The sequence below is a fragment of the Bubalus bubalis genome, chromosome 22, assembly GCF_019923935.1.
Source record: "Bubalus bubalis isolate 160015118507 breed Murrah chromosome 22, NDDB_SH_1, whole genome shotgun sequence".
In the NCBI taxonomy this organism is placed as follows: Eukaryota; Metazoa; Chordata; class Mammalia; order Artiodactyla; family Bovidae; genus Bubalus; species Bubalus bubalis.
The window spans coordinates 38,179,337-38,206,020 of NC_059178.1; the positions used below are offsets into that span (position 1 = coordinate 38,179,337).

At 36.3% G+C, this 26,684-nt stretch overlaps 1 protein-coding gene across 1 annotated transcript in view; it reads right to left on the reverse strand.

Annotated features, from left to right (window-relative positions):
• CCDC178 (coiled-coil domain containing 178) overlaps positions 1-26,684 on the reverse strand; it is a 408,302-nt gene that overhangs the window by 312,259 nt on the left and 69,359 nt on the right. Inside the window, exons 5-8 of the mRNA XM_025273247.3 lie at positions 25,618-25,640; positions 22,152-22,234; positions 18,631-18,831; positions 12,246-12,466 (exon numbers count right to left, since the gene is read on the reverse strand). Of these exons, the coding sequence (XP_025129032.1) occupies positions 12,246-12,466; positions 18,631-18,831; positions 22,152-22,234; positions 25,618-25,640 (528 nt within the window). The remainder of the gene's footprint in view (positions 1-12,245; positions 12,467-18,630; positions 18,832-22,151; positions 22,235-25,617; positions 25,641-26,684) is intronic.

A 26,684-nucleotide genomic window follows, 5' to 3' on the forward strand; every position in this document is an offset into this window, starting at 1 on the left:
GGAAAGAAAATAGGCTTCCCTGGTAACTCAGCTGATAAAGAATCCACCTGCAATGCAGGAGACTCCAGTTCGATTCCTGCATTGGGAAGTACTCCTGGAGAAGGATAGGCTACCCACTGCAGTATTCTTGGGCTTCCCTGGTGGCTCAGATGGTTAAGAATCTGCCTGCAATGCAGGAGACCTGGGTTTGATCCCTGAGTTAGGAAGATCCCCTGGAGGAGGGCATGGCAACCCACTCCGGCATTTGCAACTAGAGAATCCTCATGGACAAAGGGGCCTGGTGGGCTACAGTCCATGGGGTTGCAAAGAGTCAGACAGAAGTGAAGAATTAAGCACAGTACAGCATAGGAAACAAAAGAATACTAAGAAAGTCTCTGTTCCAAAAAAGTACAAAATTTTGATGAAATGGACATAATCTTATAAAACTAGAAATAACCAAAATGGACACAGGAATAAATAGAATATCTAAAGAGTCTTATTGAGGAAATTGAATTTGTAATTAAAAACCTTTCCAAAACAAACAAAAAACAAAACTGGAAAACTTTAGCTAGATGCCATAAATAATCTTAGTCTTTTGCAAACTCTTCCAGATAGTAGAGAAAGAAGAAATACTCCCAAGTTACCTTTAAATCTGCTGCTGCTGCTGCGTCACTTCAGTCGTGTCCGACTCTGTGCGACCCCATAGATGGCAGCCCACCAGGCTCCCCCGTCCCTGGGATTCTCCAGGCAAGAGCACTGGAGTGGGTTGCCATTTCCTTCTCCAATGCATGAAAGTGAAAAGTGAAAGTGAAGTCGCTCAGTTGTGTCCGACCCTCAGCGACCCCATGGACTGCAGCCTACCAGGCTCCTCCATCCATGGGATTTTCCAGGCAAGAGTACTGGAGTGGGGTGCCATTGCCTTCTCCTAGCAAACCCTTAAAAACAAAACCTGACAAGGACAGTATTAAACAATTATACTATTTTCTTATTCATGAACTTAGACTTAATCCCCTAAGCAAATAATTAGCAAATCAAATCTAGCAACATCTTGAGTAAGATGTAACATCTTCCTGAATATAAAAAAAATTTTTTAATGCTTCCCCTTTGAAACCTGGACTGTGACAATGATGCAAAATATTACCACTTACAGTCAGCAATGCAGGAGACCTGGGTTCAATCCCTGTCAGGAAGATTCCCTGCAGAAGGACATGGCTACCCACTCCAATATTCTTGCCTGGAGAATTCCACAGACATAGGATTCTGGAGGGCATAGGGTCCCAAAGAGGCATACACAACTGAGCAATTAATACTTCACTTCAGTCACTGGAGATCTTGGCCAAGAAAGGGCCAAGCCTTATTAAAAGCAATACAGTAAAATGTATACAGATTATGAACAGAAGGAAATAAAACTGTACTTGAGTTGAGTGAGTGAGTGAGAGTTGTTCAACGTGTCTGCCTCTTTGCGGCCCCATGGACTATAGCCCACAGGGCTACTCTGTCCATGGGATTCTCGAGAATGCTGGAGTGGGTTGCCATGCCCTTCTCCAGGGGATGATCCTGACCTAGAGATCAAACCCGGGTCTCCCACACTGCAGTCAAATTCTTTATCATCTGAGCCAACAGGGAGGCAAAACTGTTCTTCAGTTCAGTTCAGTCAATCAATCATGTCTGACTCTTTGCTACCCCATGGACTGCAGCACGCCAGGCTTCCCTATTCATCACCAACTCCCGGAGTTTACTCAAACTCATGTCCATTGAGTCAGTAATGGCATCCAACCATCTCATCCTCTGTCATCCCCTTCTCCTCCTGCCCTCAATCTTTCCCAGCATCAGGGTCTTTTCTAATGAGTACGTTCTTCGCATCAGGTGGCCAAAGTGTTGGAGCTTCATCTTCAGCATCACTCCATCCAAAGAATATTCAGGACTGATTTCCTTTAGGATGGACTGCTTGGATATACTTGCCGTCCAAGGGACTCTCAAGAGTCTCCTCCAACACCACAGTTCAAAAGCATCAATTATTTGGTGCTCAGCTTTTTTTATACTCCAGTTCTCACATCCATACATGACTGCTGGAAAAACCATACCTTTGACTAGATGGACCTTTGTAGGCAAAGTAATATCTCTGGTTTTTAATATGCTGTCTAGGATAGTCATTTCTTTTCTCTCAAGGAGCAAGCATCTTTTAATTTCACAGCTGCAGTCATCATCTGCAGTGATTTTGGAGCCCAGGACAATAAAGTTGGTCACTGTTTCCATTGTTTCCCCATCTATTTGCCATGAAGTGATGGGATCGGATGCCATGATATTAGTTTTTTGAATGTTGAGTTTTAAGCCAGCTTTTTCACTTTCCTCTTTCACTTTCATCAAGAGGCACTTTAGTTCCTTGTTCCTTTCTGCCATAAGGGTGGTGTCATCTGCATATCTGAGGTTACTGATATTTTTCCTGGCAATCTTGATTCCAGCTTGTGCTTCATCCAGTCTGGCAATTTGCATGATGTACTCTGCTTATATGTTAAATAAAGAGTGTGACGATATAAAGCCTGGACGTATTCCTTTCCCAATTTGGAACCAGTTCGTTGTTCTACATCCAGTTTTAACGGTTGCTTCTTGACCTGCATACGGACTTCTCTGGAGGCAGGTAAGGTGATCTGGTATTCCCATCTCTTGAAGAATTTTCCACAGTTTGTTGTGATCTAGACAGTCAAAGGCTTTGGCGTAGTCAATAAAGCAGAAGTAGATATTTTTCTGGAATTCTCCTGTTTTTCTATTATCCAATGGATGTTGGCAATTTGACTCTGGTACCTCTGCCTTTTCTAAATCCAGCATGAACATCTAGAAGTTCTCTGTTCACGTACTGTTGAAGCCAGGCTTGGAGAATTTTGAGTATTACTTTGCTAGCCTGTGAGATGAGTGTAATTGTGTGGTAGTTTGAACATTCTTTGGCATTGCCTTTCTTTGGGTTGGATGAGAAAACTGACCTATTCCAGTCCTGTAGCCACTGATGAGTTTTCCAAATTTGCTGGCATATTGTATATGGCACTTTAACAGCATCATCTTTTAATGATTTTAAATACCTCAACTGGAATTTGATTACCTCCACTAGCTTTGTTCATAGTGATGCTTCCTACGGCCCACTTGACTTTGCATTCCAGGATATCTGGCTCTAGGTGAGTGATCACACCTTCATGGTTTTTTGGGTCATGAAGATCTTTGTTGTATACTTCTGTGTATTCTTGCCACCTCTTCTAAATATCTTCTGCTTCTGTTAGGTCCATATCATTTCTGTCTTTTATCGTGCTCATCTTTGCATGAAATGTTCCCTTGGTATCTCTAATTTTCTTGAAGAGTTCTCAAGTCTTTCCCATTCTATTGTTTTCTTCTATTTCTTTGCACTGACCACTGAGGAAGTCTTTCTTATCTCTCCTTGCTATTCTTTGGAATTTTGCATTCAGATGGGTATATCTTTCCTTTTCGCCTTTGCCTTTAGCTGTCTCTTCTTTTCTTTTTGTAAGCCCTCCTCAGACAACCATTTTGCCTCTTTGCATTTCTTTTTCTTGCAGATGGTTTTGATCACTGCCTACTATACAATGTCACAAAACTCTGGCCATATTTCTTAAGGCACTCTGTCAGATCTAATCCCTTGAATCTGTTTGTCACTTTCACTGTATAATCATAAGTAATTTGATATATGTCATACCTGAATGGTCTAGTGGTTTTCCCTACTTCCTTCAATTGAAGTCTGAATTTGGCAATAAGGAGTTCATGGTCTGTGCCACAGTCAGCTCCCGGTCTTGTTTTTGCTGACTGTATATAGCTTCTCCATCTTCGACTACAAAGAATATAATCAATCTGATTTTGGTATTAACCATCTGGTGATGTCTATGTGTAGATTCCTGTCTTGTGTTGTTGGAAGAAGGTCTTTGCTATGACCAGTGCGTTCTCTTGGCAAAACTCTGTCAGCCTTTACCCTGCTTCATTTTGTACTCCAAGGCCAAACTTGCCTGTTACTCCAGGTACCTCTTGACTTCCTACTTTTGCATTCCAGTTCACTATGATGATAAGGGCATCTTTTTTGGTGTTAGTTCTAGAAAGTCCTATAAGTCATCAGAGAACAGTTTAAATTCAGGTTCTTTGGCATTAGTGGTTGGGGCATAGACTTGGATTACTGTGATATTGAATGGCTTGCCTTGGAAACGAACAGAGATCATTCTGTCATTTTTGAGCCTGCACTCAAGTACAGTATTTAGGACTCTTCTGTTGACTATGAGGGCTACTCTATTTCTTCTAAGGGATTCTTGCCCACAGGGGTAGATATAATAGTCATCTGAGTTAAATTCACCCATTCCAGTCCATTTTAGTTCACTGATTCCTAAAATGTTGATGTTCACTCTTGCCATCTCCTGTTTGACCACTTCCAATTTACCTTGATTCATGGACCTAACAGTCCAGGTTCCTATGCAATAGTGTTATTTATGTTCACATTAATTTTTAGAATAGCACAGATTTTAGTAAACTCTACAAGATTTTCCTTTAGGCACAGGAATGCAGGGCTATACACTCAAGCAGAGAGCAAGGATTATACCAAGATGATGAGATAAGCAAAAACAGAGCTCAGGAAATTTACACCATTAAAGGAAGAAAAGCAAGAAATAACTCCCTGTATCCAATCTGTCCTGTAGGTATTGCTGGGGTGATCTCAGGTTCGGGAGTTTTGCTTATATCATATGAGGCAAATTCATATGGAAAGCTCCTTGGCTGGCTCATTGTGGGAGTGGTTCAGCTGTCCCACATGCATACTCTCTATATTGATGTTAACAATATTTCTGTGGCTCCACTGTGTTATGTGACTAAGCTGCTTGTAGAATCTGAAAGTCACCTTAAGCCACTGAGGTTGGTTTGCAATGTACTGAGGCTCAAGCACATTGACAAGAGGTCTTGCATTATTTAAGTAGCTGGGTTACTTCAGCAGGCCTCTAGTTAAGGTCTCAGTCAAGACAGCAGAGTAAAACAGAAAAATCAAAGCTTTATTACAAACAAAACTCTATCTTACACTTCCCTGAGCCCCTAGCAATCTAATTTGCTTTCTGTCTTTATGGATTTACCTATTCTGGATATTTCAGGTAAATGAAATCATATAATATGTGATCTTTTGTGTCTGGCTTATTTATTTAGCATAATGTTTTGAAGTTTATCCATGTTGTGATCTGTACCAGTATTTCATTCTTTTTATGACTGACTACTACTCCATGGTATGGTTGTATCACATTTTGTTTAGTCATACATCAATTGATGGGCACTGGAATGATTTTGCTTTTTGTCTATTGTAGACAGTGCTGCTAAGCACATTTCTGCACAAGGTTTTGTTTTTTAACATCAGTTTTCAATTCTTTAGGGGTATATATCTTGGCTTGGAGTTGCTAAAGCATATGTTAACTCTGTTTTACTTTTTTAGGAAACACCAAGCTGTTTTCTACAGTGGCTGCACCATTTTACATTCAGCAAAGTACAAAGTACAAAGTACGGTTTCTCTACATCCTCACCCAAACTGGTTATTTTACACTCTATTTTTAATCGCATCCTAATGGGCATGAGTAGTTACATCATTGTAGTTTTGGTTTGAATTTTCCTGATGGCTAATGATGTTGAGCATCTGTCACTTCATGTGTTTGCTGCTCATTTCTGTCTTTCGGAGATACGTCTACTTCAGTCTTTTGTCCATTTTAAAATGGGGTGTTTATCTTTTTTAGTTGTTGAAATATAAAAGTTCTACATATATTCTGGGTACTACATGTTTTTAAGATGTCAGTAGTACCCAAAGCTATCTTCAGATGAAATGCAACCTCTGATGAAGTCTCAAAGAGCTCTTTGCAGAAATGGAAAAGCCTATTTTAACATTCATATGAAATTGCAGGGGAAGTCCTCAGGTAGCCAGAACAGTCTTGAAAAGGAAGGGCACCTTAGAGAACTCACACTTTCTGATTTTAAAACTTACTACAAATCTGTAGGAAGATATATTAATATAGAATTAGTATATATTAATATAATATAACTATATAATTAGTATATATTAGTACAAAATTAATATATAATTAGTATATACATTAAAATAAAATTATATATAATTTGCAATATTTTCTCTCATTCTGTAGGTTGTTTTTTTACCCTTTTGATAGTGTACTTAGGTACAAAAGGTTTTAATTTTGATGAAGTCCAGTTTCTCTAATGTTGCTTATGCTTTTAGTGTCATATCTAAATCCATTCTCAAATTCTAGGTCATAAAGATTTATCCACAAGTTTCCTTTTAAGAGTTTTATAGTTTTAGTTGTTATGTGTAAAGTTCCGATCTATTTTAAATTAATTTTTGTATGTGCTAGGAAGCAGAGGTCCAACTTTACTCTTTGAATGCATGTGGATATCCAATGTCCCAATACCATGTATTGAAGAGACTACTCATTTCAACAAATGGTCTTGGCACCCTTGTCAAAATCAACTAACCACAGATATATTGGTTTATTTCTAGAGTCTCAACACTACTCCACTGAACTACTTTCCTGTATTTATTAAATGACACTCATTTTTGCTTCTTAAAGCTTTGTAGTTAGTTTTGAAATCAGAAGCAGTGAATTCTCTAAGGTGTCCTTCCTTTTCAAGACTGTTTTGGCTATTTGCGACCTCCTACAACTTCAAATGAATGTTAGAATAGGCTTTCCCATTTCTGCAAAAAGCTCTTTGAGACTGTCAGAAACTCCATTTAATCTGAAGATAGCTATGGGTGCTGCTGACATCTAAACAATATTAAGTCAAATCTGTGAACACGGGTTACTTTTCTGTTCATTTAAGTCTAATTTAATTGATTTCAGCAAAATATTATAGTTTTTAGTGAACAAGTCTTTCAGCTTATTGGTTAAATTTATTCATACTTTATCAAAGAAAACTTTTCTTATTTATTTATTTATTATTATTATTATTTTTTTTACTTTACAATATTGTATTGGTTTTGCCATACATCAACATGAATCCACCACGGGTGTACATGTGTTCCCCATCCTGAACCCCTCTCCCACCTCCCTCCCTATCCCATCCCTCTGGGTCATCCCAGTGCACCAGCCCCAGGCTTCCTGTATCCTGCATTGAACCTGGACTGGCGATTCGTTTCTTATATGATATTATACATGTTTTAATGCCATTCTCCCAAATCATCCCCCCATTCCCTCTCCCACAGAGTCCAAAAGACTGTTCTATACATCTGTGTCTCTTTTGCTGTCTCACATACAGGGTTGTCGTTACCATCTTTCTAAATTCCATATATATATGTTAGTATACTGTATTGGTATTTTTCTTTCTGGCTTACTTCACTCTGTATAAATAGGCTCCAGTTTCATCCACCTCATTAGAACTGATTCAAATGTATTCTTTTTAATGGCTGAGTAATACTCCATTGTGTATATGTACCACAGCTTTTTTATCCATTCATCTGCTGATGGACATCTAGGTTGCTTCCATGTCCTGGCTATTATAAACAGTGCTTTCTTAATTTCATTTTTGTATTGTTCACAACTAGTATATGAAAATACAACTGAGTTTTGTATTGAACTTGAATCTACAACTTTGTTAAACTTGTTTTTACTCTATAGTTTGTTTTGTGAATTTTTCACAATTTTCTATATAGAAGAATGTGTCTTCTGCAAATAATTTTACTTCTTTTCCAGTCTAGATCTTTTTATTTATTTTTCTTGCCTATCTGCTTTATTAAAAGATCATTTATTTAAATGTTAATCTCATCCAAAAAGATAAAAAACTTCACAAAACGCCTAGAATAATATCTGATCAAAACCTGAGTATCCTGGCCCAGTCAAGTTTACAGAAAATATTAACCATCAGAGCCCCACTGATAAGCTCTACACAAAGGTTACTATTTTCTTGATCTGCCAGAATACATTTTTAAATTTTCCTCCCATTCACCATATGGTCAATACTGAATTTAGATTGATTATATTCTTTGCAGCCAAAGATGGAGAAACTCTATAGTCAGCAAAAACAAGATTGGGAGCTTACTGTGGCACACATCATGAACTTCTAATTGCAAAGTTCAGACTTAAATTGAAGAAAGTAGGGAAAACCACTAGACCATTCAGGTATGACATATATCAAAACAGTTAGGATAATACAGTGAAACTGACAAATAGATTCAAGGGATTAGATCTGATAGACAGAGTACTTGAAGAACTATGGCCAGAGGTTCGTGACACTATATAGGAAGCAGTGAACAAGACCATCTGCAAGAAAAAGAAATACAAAAAGGCAAAATGGTTGTCTGAGGAGGCCTTAAAAATAGCTGAGAAAAGAAGAGACATGAAGGACAAAGGAGAAAAGTAAAGATATACCCATCTGAATGTGAAATTCCAAAGAATAGCAAGGAGAGATAAGAAAGACTTCCTCAGCAGTCAGTGCAAAGAAATAGAGGAAAACAATAGAATGGGAAAGACTAGAGAACTCTTCAAGAAAATTAGAGATACCAAGGGAACATTTCATGCAAAGATGAGCACCATAAAGGACAGAAATGGTATGGCCCTAACAGAAGCAGATGATATTTAGAAGAGGTGGCAAGAATACACAGAAGTGTACAAAAAAGATCTTCATAACACAGAAAGCCATGAAGGTGTGATCACTCACCTAGAGCCAGATATTCTGGAATGCAAAGTCAAGTGGGCCGTAGGAAGCATCACCATGAACAAAGCTAGTGGAGGTGACTGAATTCCAGTTGAGCCATTTCAAATCTGAAAAGATGCTGCGACAGTGCTGCACTCAGTATTGCCAGCAAATTTGGAAAACTCATCAGTGGTCACAAGACTGGAGAAGGTCAGCTTTCATTCCAGTCCCAAAGAAGGGCAATGCCAAAGAATGTTCAAACTACCACACAATTTCAGTCATCTCACACACTAGCAAAGTAATGCTCAAAATTCTCCAAGAGAGGCTTCAACAGTATGTGAATGGAGAACTTCCAGATGTTCAAGCTGGATTTAGAAAAAGCAGAGGAACCAGAGATCAAATTCTCAACATCCGCTGGATCATAAGAAAAGCAAGAGAATTCCAGAAAAACATCTACTTCTGCTTCATTGATTATGCCAAAGCCTTTGACTGCCTAGATCACAAAAATCTGTGGAAAATTCTTCAAGCGATCGGAATACCAGATCACCTTACCTGCCTCCTGAGAAATCTGTATGCAGGTCAAAAAGCAACAGTTATAACTGGACATGAAACAAAGAACTGGTTCCAAATTGGGAAAGGAGTATGTCAAAGCTGTATACCGTCACCCTGCTTATTTAACTTATATGCAGAGTACATTGAGCAAAATGCTGGGCTGGATGAAGCACAAGCTTGAATCAAGATTGCTAGGAGAAATATCAATAACCTCAGATTTGCAGATGACACTACCCTTATGGCAGAAAGTGAAGAGGAATTAAAGAGCCTCTTGATGAAAGTGAAAGAGAAGTTTGAAAAGTTGGCTTAAAAGTCAACTTTCAAAAAACTAAGATCATGGCATCCAGTGCCATCACTTCATGGCAAATAGATGGGGAAACAATGGAAACAGTGACTGACTTTATTTTCTTGGGCTCCAAAATCACTGCAGATGATGACTGCAGCCATGAAATTAAAAGATGCTTGCTCCTTGGAAGAAAAGCAATGACCATCCTAGACAGCATATTAAAAAGCAGAGACCGTACTTTGTAAACAAAGGTCCATCTAGTCAAAGTTATGGTTTTTCCATTAGCCATGTATGGATGTGTGAATGTTGGACCATAAAGAAATCTGAGCACTGAAGAATTGATGCTTTTGAACCGTGGTGTTGGAGGAGACTCTTGAGAGTCCCTTGGACTGCAAGGAGATCCAAGCAGTCAGTCCTCAAGGAAATTAGTCCTGAATATTTATTGGAAGGACTGATGCTGAAGCTAAAACTCCAATACTTTGGCCACCTGATGCGAAGAACTGACTCATTGGAAAAGACCCTGATTCTGGAAAAGTTTGAAGGTGGGAGGAGAAGGTGACAACAGAGGATGAGATGGTTGATGGCATCATCGACTCAATGGACGTGAGTTTAAGTGAGCTCCAGGAGTTCACGATAGACAGGGAAGCCTGGTGTGCTGTAGTCCATGGGGTCGCAAAGAGTTGGACACGACTCTTTGAGTGAACTGAACTGAATCCTTTCACAAGTGTGATCTTCAACAACTGTGCTTTCCCTCCCTAGGCAATATCTATGTCCACTATCAGGGAGAAACACACTAAAATTACTTGAGGGATACCAATTCACACACCTATTGACAAAATGTAAAGTATCACAAGACAACCTTGACAAAAATGTAAGGTGTAACAGTTAGGATTGGGTTTGTCTGTAGGAGAAAGAAGTCAAATGAACAAGACTGCAGTTTCTTTTTCTCTCCCAGAAATGGATACAGGGCCCCTTCTGCCTTTCTATTCAGCCGTCGTGGATACTGGCCTCCATTCTCAAGGCTGCCCTGTGCTATAAAACGTGCGTCAGGACCACAGCTGTCATATCGGGCTTGCTGCAAGTTTACAAAACAGCTGAATACAAAAGGGTGTGGCTTCTGAGCCAGTCCATTTCAAAAAGCTTTCCCAGAAAAACCCCCTATAACTGCTACATACATCTCATTAGAAACATCATGAGTAAAGGCAAATTGAGAAATGACCTTTACCCTGACACACTGCCATCCAACTAAAGGGGGCTACTTGTTGGTTTTTGTTCAGTCACTTAGTTGTTTCCAGCTTTTTGCAACCCCATGGACTGCAGCATGTCAGGCTTCCCTGTCCAGTATTAAATAAGGGGTCTATTATGATGAAAAAAAGGACACTGCTAGAACCCTTGTTCACAGTAGATAAATGGGACATCTCCAGCACTGCTACTACTTTAAGAATATAAACTGTCAAAGACACTCTGGAGAGCAGTGTGATTTTAACTAATGAAGTTGAAAGTGTATATAACCCAGGACTCAGTAAATACTCCACTAGATATGTAGCCAAGAAAAATTCACATGCACAAAAAGAGGAACATGATCAGGGCTCCTTATTGTTTATAGTCAAATCAGCACTGTGGCTAAATATGGGAAATAACACACAAGACCAGAGATATCTATTTGGCGGAATTGGAAAGTAAAATGAATGGACTAAATCTGTGTATATCAATAGCAGCTGGAGCTCCAGAATAACGTCAGATTAAAAAATAAATAGCTCAGCTGGTAAAGAATCCACCTGCAATGTAGGAGACACTGGCTTGATTCCTGGGTCGGGAAGATCCTCTGGAGAAAGGATAGATTACCCACTCCAGTATTCTCAGGCTTCTCTGGTGGCTCAGATGGTAAAGAATCCGCCTGCAACATGGGAGACCTGGGTTTGATCCCTGGGTTGGGAAGGTTCCGTGTAGAAGGGCATGGCAACCTACTCCAGTATTCACACCAAGAGAATTCCCTTGGACAGAGGAGCCTGGCAGGCTATACCCTGCCAGTAGGAGGAGCCTGGCAGACTACAGTCCATGGGGTCACAGAGAGTCATACACGACTGAACGATTAAGCACATAGCAAACAAAAAACATTACAGAAAGTTACAGAATGTTTGATAAACAGTATGTAACGTATATAAGATGTATATGTATGTATAAAATTGTTCAAATTTTGACTGGAAACAGAAGTTTAAGATGAGGTTATCTTTTGGAGAATGATGAAGGAAAATGGAACAAATATAGGAGACATTTAATGACTTAATTTACTAACTTTAAATGATCAAAAACAAACATGATACAAAATTAAATTTTTCCATTTAGTGGTCATAATAAATAATTTATTTTTCTGTGATATGATCCCGCAAGAGGAGATTAAATGTTAATCATTAAAAAGACTTTACATGTCGGTTATATGTTTTCATCAGGAATGAAGTTTACTGATATAGTATACTTACATTCTTTCTCAGTTCAATTTATAGCTTCAAATTATACCATACTGTTTAACATTTCCAAAATCATATTAGTAGACTGGCTAAATACAATTAATATTTTTAAGTTTAAACTTAAGGTAAGAAGACACACTTTAAATGAATATCAATCAACTGTATTGATTGATAACTTCTTTAAAAGATTAATAGTAGGCCAATTTTCAATGAGAATGAAACCTTTCAACGTATGTTAACTTCTTAGAGCTGAAATTCTTATAATTAATAAACAATCTGTAAAATGTACAGCCATTCCTTTATTCACTTACCTCAAATTTTTTCTTGTAATATTCCCTCAGAGATGTAAGTTCGTGGTCTCGCTTTGTAAGCAGTAGAGGGTGCTGTTTAATCATATAGTCTATGTCTGCTTTAAGCTTTGCATTAGTTTCTGCTAATTTCTCCTTTTGCTCTTCCAGATGTTTTCGTTGACGAGTTTTATCTTCAAAGTGCCATCGTAATTCTATTATATCTCTCAAATAGGCCTCATGTTCTAGACATACGGTGAAAGGACAAAAAGAAAATCTAAATTTAAAACAAAAGCTCCAGAAAGACATCTTTGTTTGATAGTAGATATGAAATATGAATATAAAAAAGCAGAGGCATTACTTTGCCAACAAAGGTCCGTCTAGTCAAGGCTATGGTTTTTCCAGTAGCCATGTATGGAAGTGAGAGTTGGACTATAAAGAAAGCTGAGCGCCAAAGAATTGATGCTTTTGAACTATGGTGTTGGAGAAGACTTTTGAGAGTCCCTTGGACTGCAAGGAGATTCAACCAGTCCATCCTAAAGGAAATCAGTCCTTAATGTTCATTGGAAGGGCTGATGTTAAAGCTGAAACTCCAATACTTGGAGTTAAAGCCGATGTTAAAGCTGAAACTCCAATACTTGGCCACCTGATGTGAAGAACTGACTCATTTGAAAAGACCCTGATGCTAGGAAAGATTGAAGGAAGGAGGAGAAGGGGACCATAGAGGATGAGATGGTTGGATGGCATCACCAACTCAATGGACATGAGTTTGAGTAAACTCCGGGAGTTGGTGATGGACAGGGAGGCTTGGCATGCCATGGGGTTGCAAAGAGTCGGACATGACTGAACAACTGAACTGAACTGATGAAATATTTTAGTTTCAGAAATTACTTGTTTTTTTTTTTTATTTTTATGTTTTAACCATGCCATGTGGCATGCAGGATCCTAGCTCCCCGATCACGGCTGGAACCCATGCTCCCTGCAGTGGAATTGCAGAGTCTAAACTCCTGGGCAGCCTGGGAAGTTCTTAAATTATTTTAGTATTCCTTCATTCACCATCAAAGGGATTAAACTACAAAAATTACTTGAAATTATAAAAATAATAACTCATAAAAATCAATATTAATATAAGAAATAATGTTTATCCACAAAAATAAATCTTATAGTGAAATCAGAATGATCTCACACAGCAAAATTAAGACAAACAAAAATGCACAGATCTAGTGACAGACCTAATAACATGAGTATAGCACGGCCTATAGGAAGAAATGACAAAACGTTCTCAAACAATAGAAATGGGAATTTGAATAAATGGATAAAAAACTTTTGTTCCATATAAAAATATCTGAAATGGTACATATGGAAATTTCTTTTAAATAAAATAGAAACAAATTATAAATTAAGTTAAATGTCAATTAACAGACTAGGACAATTTTAGAGAAACTATATAAAAGATTTCCTCATTATATCATTAAGTTTCTAAGGTTACCCTAACGTTGAACTCTTGGAATAACTTCAGTTGGCTAGCTTGGGGATCTTTTCATCTTTTTTAAAATAAACTTCTTGGTGGGTTTTGATGTCATATTTACTGAGGATACTTTGCATTTATGCTCATGATTTTGGTCTGTAATTTTGCATATTTGTACTGTATTCATCTAATTTGCTTTACAATTTATGTTAGCATCTTGCATCTGTTGTAGTTTCTTTTATTTCTGTTCTCTATGATTTTGTGGAAGTTTGAAATTGCATGTAAAGTTTTATTGCCCTAGTATGTATGCATGTGTGTATTTTGCAAGAAAAGATTTTTATTTATTAAGTCAATATCTTTCCTTTAATGGCTATATGTATATTTTGGCTATCTATTCATCAGTCCATTTTTTTCTGTGAATTTATCCAGTTCATCAAGGTTTCAATAATACTCTAAGGCATTTGTTCTGTATATCTTCCTTATTATTAATCACTGCTCCATTTTTAGATACCATCTGCATTTCTAATTGGATTTACTCATATATTTTCTCTGTGTTCTTCATTAATCTTGCCATTGGTATTCCATTATTTCCTTTATTATTATTCTTTTATTGATCTAACAGTTAGCTCTGTATATCTTCAGAATTATATATATATTTCATTATTTAACCATTTTGTTATTGGCTTTCTGTTTTTTCTTTGTATTTATTTTGCTTTTATTTTTCTAGTCATGTATTTCAATAATTTTTATATCATCTTCTTTCCCAAATATGATAAAAGCTATTGACTTTCCTTTAAATAGTAATTTAGCTTTTTTCATTTATGTGAAAATAATTTAAGTAAGTTTTAATGATACAGTTCTAAGTGTTTTCTAATTTCTTATATTTGTGAAATGTTTGACACCATTCCCTTTTAATTTTATCCTAATTAGACAGTAGTATTTTTGTTTTAAAAAGTCAGTCACCATCCCATTAAGTATTATCATCATTATCTCTGTAATTATCTTCTATTAGATATTCATCATCCTTTTTCATGTTATACTCTATGTCTTTAAATATTTAATTCATATTTTCCTTCTCCTTGTGTACCTTTGATACATTTCATGTAAATTTTTCTAGATTTATATTTATTACTTTTCTGTTCCTTAGTCTAACAGACCATTTAATCAGTTATTGAGTCTTTAATTTCAAGTAATAGATTTTTAATTTCTAGTAAGTCTTTTTTATTCCCATTTTTCTTTCTTTTAAAAATAGCCTCTTAGTCCTCGCTTTTATTTTCAGACTTCTCTTTTTATTTCATAAAACATATTAAATATTCTCAGTTGCTAAGTCATGTTCAACTCTCTGCAACACCATGGACTGTAGCCTGCCAGGCTCCTTTGTCCATGGGATTTTTCCAGGCAAGAATACTGGAGTTGGTTGCCATTTCCTCCTCCAAGGGATCTTCCCAATCCAGGGATTGAGTCTCGGTATCCTGCATTGGCAGGAGGATTCTTACCATGAGCCACCAGGGAAGCCCATTAAATAAAATCATTTTATAATGTCATGTGCAATCCAATATCTGGAAATTTTTTGAGTAAGATTACGCTGTCTGTTTCTACTAACTCACACTTACCGAATCTGTATTCTTGTGTTTTATGATACTTGATATTGGGCTATTTCTTATCTTGAGACTCTGAGACAGTTCCCTGATGCCTAGATTGAATTTTCAGTCTTTCAGAAAAGAACATCTGTCTCTGTTCCTGAAAATGCCTAGCTTTACCACCACCTCATGGACACGACTGAGCGTCTTCACTTTCACTTTTCACTTTCATGCAATGGGGAAGGAAATGGCAACCCACTCCAGTGTTCTTGCCTGGAGAATCCCAGGGACAGGGGAGCCTGGTGGGCTGCCATCTATGGGGTTGCACAGAGTTGGATACGACTGAAGCGACTTAGCAGCACAGAACATTTAAATGACATTCTCCACTGTGTATTTTCAGATTCACAAACAGCAGGAATATCAGTCCCAAATCCATTTAGATCAGTATTTTCAGAATTCTTGGAATACTGTCTGCTTTTCTCCACTAAGTGAAACAAGCAACTTTCTTTGCTATTCAACTGCAGCAATGATTCATGCTTAATGCTGGAATGGAGACCTTTGGACTCTCAGCTTCATGTAATGACTTCTAACCAGACTTGTCATTTGGGTGAGACTCAGGCTTTATTCCCAGTCTCCTGTACCAAATAGATGGATCAAAATGGGAACAGAAAGATATTAGGATTTCAGGGATTCCCTCAAGGCTAAATCTGTCACTGATGCCTAATCGACAAAAAGATCACATTCCAAACTTAAATGTTGGTTGTAGTGCATTTCTTAATTTATTTAAAGCTTATCAGGGTCTTTTACTCAAGATTTTTTAAAAGTTAAAATAAATGAACAAAACCTGGCAACTGAAAAAGAAAAAGTTCTGGTATCATTAGTTTCTTCTCAGATTAACCACAGAACTCATAGTTGGAGATTTCAACACCCAACTCACAACAGCTCAATAAACAACTACACAGAGAAATCAGAGAGAAAAGACTTAAACAGCACCATCAACCAATTAACACATTTATAGACACTTCACCAAACAACAGAATGTACATTAATTTTGACCAAACACAGAATATTCTCCAAATATTTAAAATGCTGGATAATTTTTATTCTAAACAATTTTAATGTGAATAAAATGTTTCTAAATTAAATTAGACATCAAAAGAAAAAAAGTTGGGGAGAAATTGCAAAAAATCCCTAAATAATTTCAAATTAGACAGCAATGTCTAAATAAATAATAGATCCAAAAAGAAATCACAAAAATAATTTTTAAAATATTTTACCTAATTAAAATAAGTTCATAGCATATGAATATTTATGAAATCCAACTAATAAAGTTCTAAAAGTAACTTCAGTTCTTAGATGTCTACTCTAGAAAAGAAGAAAGGTATTGAACAAATAATCAAGGCTTCCACTTTATGAAGAGAAAAATAGTACGTTAAATAACTCCCAAAGAAAGCATGAGAAAGGAAATCAGAGAAGAAATCAATTATACCAAAGCTAAAAAAAAAAAGAGAAATCAAGCAAACATTGACTTTTTAAATAGATCAACAAAATTGTTGTGCCTTTTGATAAACCAAGATGGGAAGAAAAGAGAGTGAGAAAGTACAAATTACCAAAATCAAGTATGAAAGATATGTCATCTTTACTGCTATTATAAATATCAAAACAGTTATTAGGAACAAGATTGGGCAAGCAAATAAGACAATTACAGTGAAATGGACAAATTATTTAGAAGGCTCAAATGATGAAAACCGACTCAAGAAGAAAGAGAAAAGAGATTCAAAACCAGTAAATAAATTAAATTAGCTATTAAAAGTATGTTAACAATTTTGGACTTAAATACACATGAATAGAAAACTCATTATCTGGACTCTGGGTAGAAAAATAATGACTTCAAAGAAATAAAAACCCATATTTAAAACTTATAAAGATTTAGATATCAAACTCAAGCTAAGAAATTAGTAATGGTCTAATTCACTGGTCTAGAACCAGTATAACTTCAAGAATCCTAACAGAGGCAACAAAAGCAGTTGAAGTCTAACTGACTTCTATAGAAAATACAAACAGCTCAGTATCAAGGAGAGTCATCAGAAGAAAGAGCAGTAGCTCATTACCTCTCCTTTGGATAAAGAGAGTTTCTTGTCACACATCTGTGATTTAGACATGTTACTTATATTGCCTGAAGAATGTGACTAACAGCAGTAACTAATATCATCTTTTTTTCTCTCAGTGGTGTTTTGGTTTAAATTATGGGTTATATAAGAATCCTAATGTCACCCATTTATAAAGCATGTGGACCCTGAATTAAAGCTGTTACCCTATGAGAACATAGAAAAGCTTCCAGCCTCAGAAGGATCAGGTAGTCTGGTATGCTTGATAAATAGCGCATTTGAAAATGAAAAATCCAAAACCTTTAGATTATTTAACACTTGATCACATGTCCCTCCTTCTGTAATTTAAAAGATAGAGAGTTTTCCCTTTTAAACATGTGTTATCTACATGACTTTTTTTTATGGTGTTTTTTTCTTTAGTTCTTTTTATTTAACTTTATAATATTGTATTGGTTTTGCCGTATATCAACATGAATCTGCCACAGGTATACATGTGTTCCCCATCCTGAACCCTCCTCCCTCCTTCTTCTCTGTACCATCCCTCTGGGTCGTCCCAGTGCACTCTACATGACTTTTGGAAACATCCTAGGTTTCTTTCTTTTTTTTTTTTAATTTTAAAATATTTATTTTTTTAATTTTATTTTATTTTTAAACTTTACAATATTGTATTAGTTTTGCCAAATATCGAAATGAATCCACCACAGGTATATCTGTGTTCCCCATCCTGAACCCTCCTCCCTCCTCCCTCCCCATACCCTCCCTCTGGGTTGTCCCAGTGCACCATCCTAGGTTTCTGTGCTTGCTAGAAGTTCCCAATGTGAATTTACCATTGAATTCGCAAAAGAAGATGCATGTAATTCCTAAAATATCACTTAGATTTCTCTCATTTTCCTAGGTTTAAATATGTAGCTGATGCCACCAACTGGCAATCACTTTAAATTTCTAGTAACTGAAATATTATAGTCATTACAGGAAATATGTGCCAAATGTTTACGTGCTCCTTGGGTACCATAAATTCAATGGAATTTCCAACAAATAACAAATGACAGCTGGTCCAGGTTTGTTCAGTGAAGTCCCAATTTATGTCTGCAAACACAGCATTATCATTAATAGTATGTTTCAAATATACACTGGTTTGCATGCAATATAATATGGTCACTTTAAGCACAAGTAATTTTTTAATTCAGAGCTTAATTAATCATCCATGCCTCTCCAATAAACTAAATGACAATAAGAAAAATCCTGATTATTACCGTTCTGTACAGCTAATGGGATTTCTTGAAGTTTCCAGATTGACCAAGAATCAATTTGTGTGGTAATCCTTTTTTTTCTTGATTTTTGTCGTTGTAAAGCTTCTTCAGCTTCTGCCCGATCGGTCTCCAGACTTTTAATGAGATGGATGGCCTCCGATAGCAATGTTTCCATTTTTTGCTTCAATTCAGGACACTTTTCATCTTAAAAGGGAAATATGTATTCATATTTGCTAATAAAATTAGCCTGTAAGCTGGATGGTAGTGGGGGGGGCAGCTGGGGAACCAGTTGTATTGCTATCTTTTAATATTTATATATTTACCAAGAGAATTTTAGAAAAATGAATGAGCCTTGTAAAGACAAGTTTCATTATAATACAATCATAACATTAATTATAACCTTTGAAGACAGATTTTGAAATGGATATTTTATGACAGAGTAACTAAGTCTCAACCACTAGCTTCACACATAATATTTTTGAGTGAAAAAAAAACATGTTCCATTCACAAGCTGTATTATAGAGCTTTATTTTGAAAATATGCTTCTCTTTTCTCCCACTCTATGGGAAAAGCAAACCATAATGATTATATCAGATAAATACTGAAAATCCTCAGATGGGTCTTAGGAACAAGACACTTTATATTCTTTATCTTATCAGATAATACCATCCCTAGTTAGCCTTGCCAGAAATTCACCATTGTTTACAAATTCTATTTATTCAGTTATAATACAAATTAACTCCTTTATGAGAAACATTTGGGACTCCTGCTTCACAGCTCTGGAATGATAAGGTTTAATGTCAACAAAATGATTAACACGGGTATTCATTCATCTATTTATGCAAGAAATGGGTAGAGAGCCTGTTACATTCTAGACAATATGCTCTCTCCCTGGAGGTTGGTCAGTAAGAAAGATGGATATGACTCCCATTCTGGTGAGATTCATACTTGTAAACAGTGGCTTTTACCAAAATGTGACATGACAAAAAGATATAAACAAACACAGAGTGTCAAAAAAGGCAAAGCCTCTAAAGAGCTGAGGCTGGAGGAAAAACAGTGAAACTGGATCAGGAAGAAAGGCAACTAACAGTAAACTTTCTTTTATTTTGTTTTCTCTTTCTTTTGAACAATAAAGACATTACTTTTTGCTGGAAAGTAGTATTACATAATGATTATTAGTACAAGCTCACCACTCACACAGTTTTTATTTCTAATCTAGTGGGCTTGTTAAAGAAATTTAGCATATGCCTAAAAAGAATTCCTGAGAAACAGGTTTTTCTATTGTAATGCACAAAATTAACTTTTTCCAGCCGGATCTTTTATTTGGGATCTATTTATTTGGTCTATTGTCTTTATTTTTCAAATTCCACAATATCTTAGACACTTTATCTTCTAATAAACGGTCTGTTTTTTTATTACAACATACACATTAAACACTGTTCTCCAATCAATGTTCATTCAATTTCTATAACAGGGCTTCAGTTGGAAAGATATGATGGAGTTAATGCCACTCAAAATTAAAGCACTTTTGATTAGATATATATGTGTTTTACCAAAGGTGTCCATTATACAAGATGTCTTTTATACTGTTTCTACAATAGCAATCTAAAACAAATGCTATGGAGTGGGTTGCCATTGCCTTCTCCAATGCATGAAAGTGAAAAGTGAAAGTGAAGTTGCTCAGTCGTGTCCGACTCCTAGCTACCCCATGGACTGCAGCCCACCAGGCTCCTCCGTCCATGGGATTTTCCAGGCAAGAGTACTGGAGTGGGGTGCCATTGCCTTCTCCAGGTGTATAACTTAAGGTGTCTCCAATTCTATTTAACATCTCTCTGGATTTTTTTCCAGAATACCATCTCAATTAGTTTTATTGTTTCATGTTGAATAAGTGAGCAACCACCTGCATTTTTATTAGGGTGTGGGTGTGCTCAGGCGTTTCAGCCATGTCCGACTTTTTGCAACCCTATGGAAAGACTCACGGTCCTCTGTCCATAGGTTTCTCCAGGCAAGAATACAGGAGAGGGTTGCCACGCACTCCTCCAGTGGATCTTCCCGACCCAGGGATCAAACCCACATCTCCTGCATATCCCTGCCTTGAAGGTGGATTCATTACCTATTGAGCCACCTGGAAAATCCCATTTTTATCAGTGGAAACAATTACAATAAATGTTCCTCATCCTGAGACTGTCTTGTGTTTTAGAGTTAAATATACATGTTTATAATAAACATAATTGGAATCAGTTATTGTGACCATTAATACATTGATATTTTCTCCTAGAATTTGTCACTGAAAAATTAAGAAATAATTGAATCAGATTTTCACTTTCATTATAAAAGGCAAATACAAAATGTTCATGCTTTTACAGAGTCCTGAGTTTATTAGTTATCCTTCACTAAAGGAAGGCATTTAACAAAGTTTTGTTGCATAAGTAGGAAGAAGTGTTTAAAATTATGCCAAAGATATATTCAAATATGTTGAAATAATTTTTAATACAAATTTTTATACCAGTATAAAAGTTTTATACATTTATATTTGGAAATTGTGCTAGAAGGCTAGTCTTCAAGGCTATGGTTTTTCCAGTGGTCATGTATGGATGTGAGAGTTGGACTGTGAAGAAAGCTGAGCACCGAAGAATTGATGCTTTTGAGCTGTGGTGTTGGAGAAGACTCTTGAGAGTCCCTTGGACTGCAAGGAGATTCAACCAGTCCATCCTAAAGGAAATCAGTCCTTAATGTTCATTGGAAGGGCTGATGTTAAAGCTGAAACTCCAATACTTGGAGTTAAAGCCGATGTTAAAGCTGAAACTCCAATACTTGGCCACCTGATGTGAAGAACTGACTCATTTGAAAAGACCCTGATGCTGGGAAAGATTGAGGGCAGGAGGAGAAGGGGACAACAGAGGATGAGATGGTTGGATGGCATCACCAACTCAATGGACATGGGTTTGGGTGGACTCCGGGAGTTGGTGATGGACAGGGAGGTCTGGCGTGCTATGGTTCATGGGGTCAAAAAGAGCCAGACACAACTGAGCAACTGAACTGAACTGAACCATATATATATATATATATGAGCTGTAATGTCCAATATGGTAGCCATGAACCACATGTGATTAATTTACATTTAAATGCAAGTTAAAGTTAAACTTAACATTTAAATTCCTCAGTGTCACCACATTTTAAGTGCTCGCAGCTACCTGTGGCTAGTAGTTACCCTACTGGACAATGAGACAAAACATATTTCTATTATCACAGAAAGTCCTAATGGACAGTACTGGATTACCATTCACTTCCTGAGAAGTAGACAGGGAAGGACCTAGAGCAGTATATAGTATATTATAGTAATTAATAAATATTTGTTGAATAAGTATTTAATCAAACAGTACAGAAGGCTCTTACTTCTGCTAGACACTCATAAGAATTATAAAACTCATACATGATTCTTGTGAATATCAGAAATACATATATGAAAAGCTAATGAGCTTTTAAATGTAATTCTGCTTATGTAGTATTAGGTACAATTTTACCTCTCAATTCTGGTTTCGGCTCTTTCACTAGTGTAGCAACACTCAGATCTTTTTTCAGGTCTTCTGTGAAAGAAGTTCTGCTCCTTTATAACAGAAAAGAAGCAATCAATTAATAAAGAAGGACTGTACTTACAGTTTGGAGAAGGCAATGGCACCCGACTCCAGCACTCTTGCCTGGAAAAACCCATGGACGGAGGAGCCTGGTGGGCTGCAGCCCATGGGGTCGCTAAGAGTCGGACACGACTGAGTGACTTCACTTTCACGTCTCACTTTCATGCATTGGAGAAGGAAATGGCAACCCACTCCAGTGTTCTTGCCTGGAGAATCCCAGGAACCGGAGAGCCTGGTGGGCTACCATCTATGGGGTTGCACAGAGTCGGACATGACTGAAGCAACTTAGCAGCAGCAGCAGAAGCAGCAGTACTTACAGTTAGTCAAACAAATTTTAGGTGATGTTTTTACATTGAATTTTAAATGTCTACAGTGACACTTACTATACATGATAATGGTACTATTTAAGAAATTAAAATAGCAAAATTCTAATTGGTAATGGCATTTATACTTCATGGTAAATTAACAGTAATTTAAAATTTGTTAAAATGACTTGAAATGTTTTGAGAGATAGTAAAGCAGTATTTTTTTTTTTTAATGATATTAGTCTCTTCTGAGAAAGTTGCTGTCAGGAAAAAAAAAGAGAACTTACTGAAAATAATTTGAGAGTTATTTCTCCAATTACAATTTAGCAGTTTCTGGGAAGACAATACAAAATGTAAGGAGCAAAAATATGATTTCATATTTGAAGTTAATAATGTTTTAGAAAAATATCCAAATTTTCTTTTCTGAAGAACTTTGCTAGTGAAAGTTCCATATATTGAATAACGAAACATTTCTCATTATCAGTATTTATCTGGAGAACTTTGCTAGTGAAAGTTCCATATATTGAATAACGAAACATTTCTCATTATCAGTATTTATCTGGTCCAATTCTTGAATACTAGACTAGTTTTAAATGTATTTATTTTATATTTACTCTATTTTTGACTGTGCTACATCTTTATTGCTGCACATGGGCTCAGTAGTTGCATTTCCCAGCTCTAGAGCACAAGATCAGTAGTTGCGGCACATAGACTTTAGTTGCTCCAGGGCATGTGGGATCTTCCTGGATCAGGGATTGAACTCATGTCTCCTGCATTGGCAGGTGCATTCTTCACCACTGAGTCACCAGAGTAGCCCTTTCCAATGAGTATAAAAAGAAGCATACTTCCTCTGATAAAAGTCACAAGAAAATAACTAACACCAAAGCAGAATATTTCATTTTACCCATGTTGTAGCACAGAACTTCATTACTTTTTATAATTGAATCATATTCCATTGTACAGATATACCATTGTTTATTAATCTATGAGTCCATTGAAGGATTTGAGGTTGTTTCTACCTTTTGGCTATCGTGAATACTGATGATAACAAGCATTTATACAGAAGTTTTTGGGTGAACACTGGTTTTGAAATCTTTTGGGTACATATATCAGAGTGGAATTGCTGGGTCATATGGTAATTCTAGGTTTAGCTTTTTGAGGAAACAGCAAACATTTTCACAGTGGTTGGTCCACTTCTTCATTCCCAGTAGCATTGTATCAGGGTCCCAATGTTCAATAAAAGTGGCAAGATTGCTATCCTTGTTTTGTTCTTGATCTTAGATCATACAGTTAGGTTACTGGATTAGGTGCCTTTCTTTTAGTATAATCATTTATGGCTATGAATTTTTCTCTGGGCACTGCTTTTACTTCATCTCTTCAGTTGTGATACACAGTGTTTTGATTCTCATTCATCTCAAAGTACTTTTAATTACCTCCAGAGATTACAAATTGTCTCTCTGGTTTTTTATAGCATGCTGTCTAATTTTTATATATATATATATATATATATATATGAATTTTCTAGGTTTCCTCCTCAGCTGGTGAACATCTCTAGTTTTTCATTTCAGTTATTGTACCTTTTAGCTCCAAAATGTCTATTTGGATCTTCCTTATAATTTCTTTTTCTTCATTGATATTCTATATTTGTTGAGACATTAATCTCCTGGTTTTGTGGTATTTTTGTCCACAGTTTATCTCTTTGAGGATATTTGAGACAGTTGATTTAAAGTCTTAGTCCAATAAGCATAATGTCATGCTTACTCAGAGTATTTTCTTTGCTTTCTCCCTTAATAATGGAAGTAAATTTTCTTTTATTCTTCCCCTGCCTCATAATTTTTGTAAAAACCTGGAAATTTTGAGTACTCTAATGTGATATGAAAATAAGATTACCATCCCTCTATTGTGTTTATTTTTGATGTTTGTTGTGGGTTGCTTTTGTTTGTTTAGTGATTCTTCCACACACTTACTGTAGTATTAATATCACATTCTTTTTCACTTGGGGTCACCAAAGTGTTTCTTAGCTTATTGGTGAACTTGAGTTTTGTCCAAGTTACCTTAAATACTTGAGGTCAGGGAAAAAAAAAGAAAAGAAAAAGGGAAAACTATATGCTTGCTCCCAATCTTAGCGGACTGGCTCTTAGTTGGAGTACTTCTTTCATGCTTATTCAGGATGTTTATAACTCTGCCTCTACCTTCAATTCTTGCCTGTGTAGATCCTAAGGCTAGCCAGAGATAAAAGATTAAGTCTCCTTGGGCTTTCCTGAGCATGTGTCCAACACTGTTCATATTTGTGCATTTTTGAATTCTCCAATATATATGAGAACTTTGAAAAATCCTATTTCCCCATTTATAATATCTCTTTCCCCAAATTCTTCATTCCCAGGCATTCTGATATTTTCAGTGTCTGTCCCAAATTATCCACAATGTCAGACACTGGTGACAAGTATATGACCTTAAATACTTTCAGCAAACACTGCCTGGAGGTGGCTCCAGCTCTGTAATTTCTCTAAATCAGGAAAAACAAAGTCAATCTTTGTGTTAGTCCCTTTAGGGAGTCATCAGACTTGTCAAAACACTGAACTATAATTCTTTGAGAATAAGATCTATATTGTTCCATCTGGCACTAGCAATCTGCACAAGTTCAGGCTATTTGCTTCATGACCACCACTGATCTGAGGGTTGGAGGATGACAAGTGGGACATTTCAAATGCCACAGCCCTTCCTTCAGGCAAGACAGCCACTCTTTCTGCATTAACTTTTCCCCTTATTGTTGCAAGTTTTGAACTAGATTTCAGATTTCTGCAGAAGCTGACTCTGACCAATTTTTGCCAAAAGTTATAGATGCTTTTATGGTAGGACAGAGCCCTGGAGATTCCTATTCTGTTATTTCCAGTGACATCCTGATTCTTACATTTTTAAAAATAAATATTAATACATAACATAAAATTCTGCTCTCAATATCTTTTTTCTTTTGAAATAAACTTATCTACAGCAGATTAATTATCAAAATTTGAATATAAAAATGTAAAAGAAGCATGAAAAGTTCTTACCACTCTTCCAAAGAAGTTTCAAACTGTCAAAATAAAAGATGAAAGTCAAATTTTTAACATCTCAAATCAATAATAGATTTAACTAACACCTTAACTCACTGACAAAATTGTTAACACTCTACTTTATATTCTCCTGTTTCAGTCAAATTATACTGTGTTGTTTTCACAACAAGTATATCCTTATCTTAGTTAGCCTTATTCTTTTATTATCAGTCTCACCTAATTGTTCTCACCCTTCACCTGTTTCTAAACTTTACCTTTTTTCAGTTCAAATTAGTCAGTTCAAATTCCGTTTTCTCCTAACAGACTTTCCACACAATCAGAAGTACATACTATCCATTAAATTTCAATATACTACCATAAAGTGGAAAACACATAATTACATGTTAAGTTTACAAATATTTAAAGAATGATTTCTAAATAGTTTCTCTCTGAGCCATTCTTTTAAGTTATGGTAGCACCTTAATGACTTGTATTGATTAAATGAAAAGATACTTTCAACTGAGTAGAGATAATTTCAAATTAAATAAAATCATCTTTAGTCTAGGCAGTGTGGGCGTATAAGGTAGAAGAAAAGCAAATCAAAACCTCTCATTTGAATGGGAAGATATCCAGGTGATTATTTCCATCATTTTCCAATGTTTTCTCACACTTATACAAAATAAATGTAGGTAAAATGTTCAGAGTAACTCTACTTTGAGGAATTTTCTTTTCAAGATTCAGAATTACATTTAAACATCTATGAATGGATGGAGAAACTTATGGCAGCTGGCTTATTTACATAATATATCTACAGAAAAAGGCTGCTTTTTTCAATTTTCCATAAGATAAGCTGTAAAATACTTAGCTTATTTTGTGAATTACTTTGCGTGAGGTCATTTTTGGGCTTCCCTGGTGGCTCAGCAGTAAAGAATCTGCCTGAAGGAGACCTAGGTTTGATCCCTGGGTTGGGAAGATCCCCTGGAAGAGGGCATGACAGCCCACTCCAGTGTTCTTGCCTGGAGAATCCCAGGGACGGGAAGCCTGGTGGGCTGCTGTCCATGGGGTCACAAAGAGTCAGACACAAC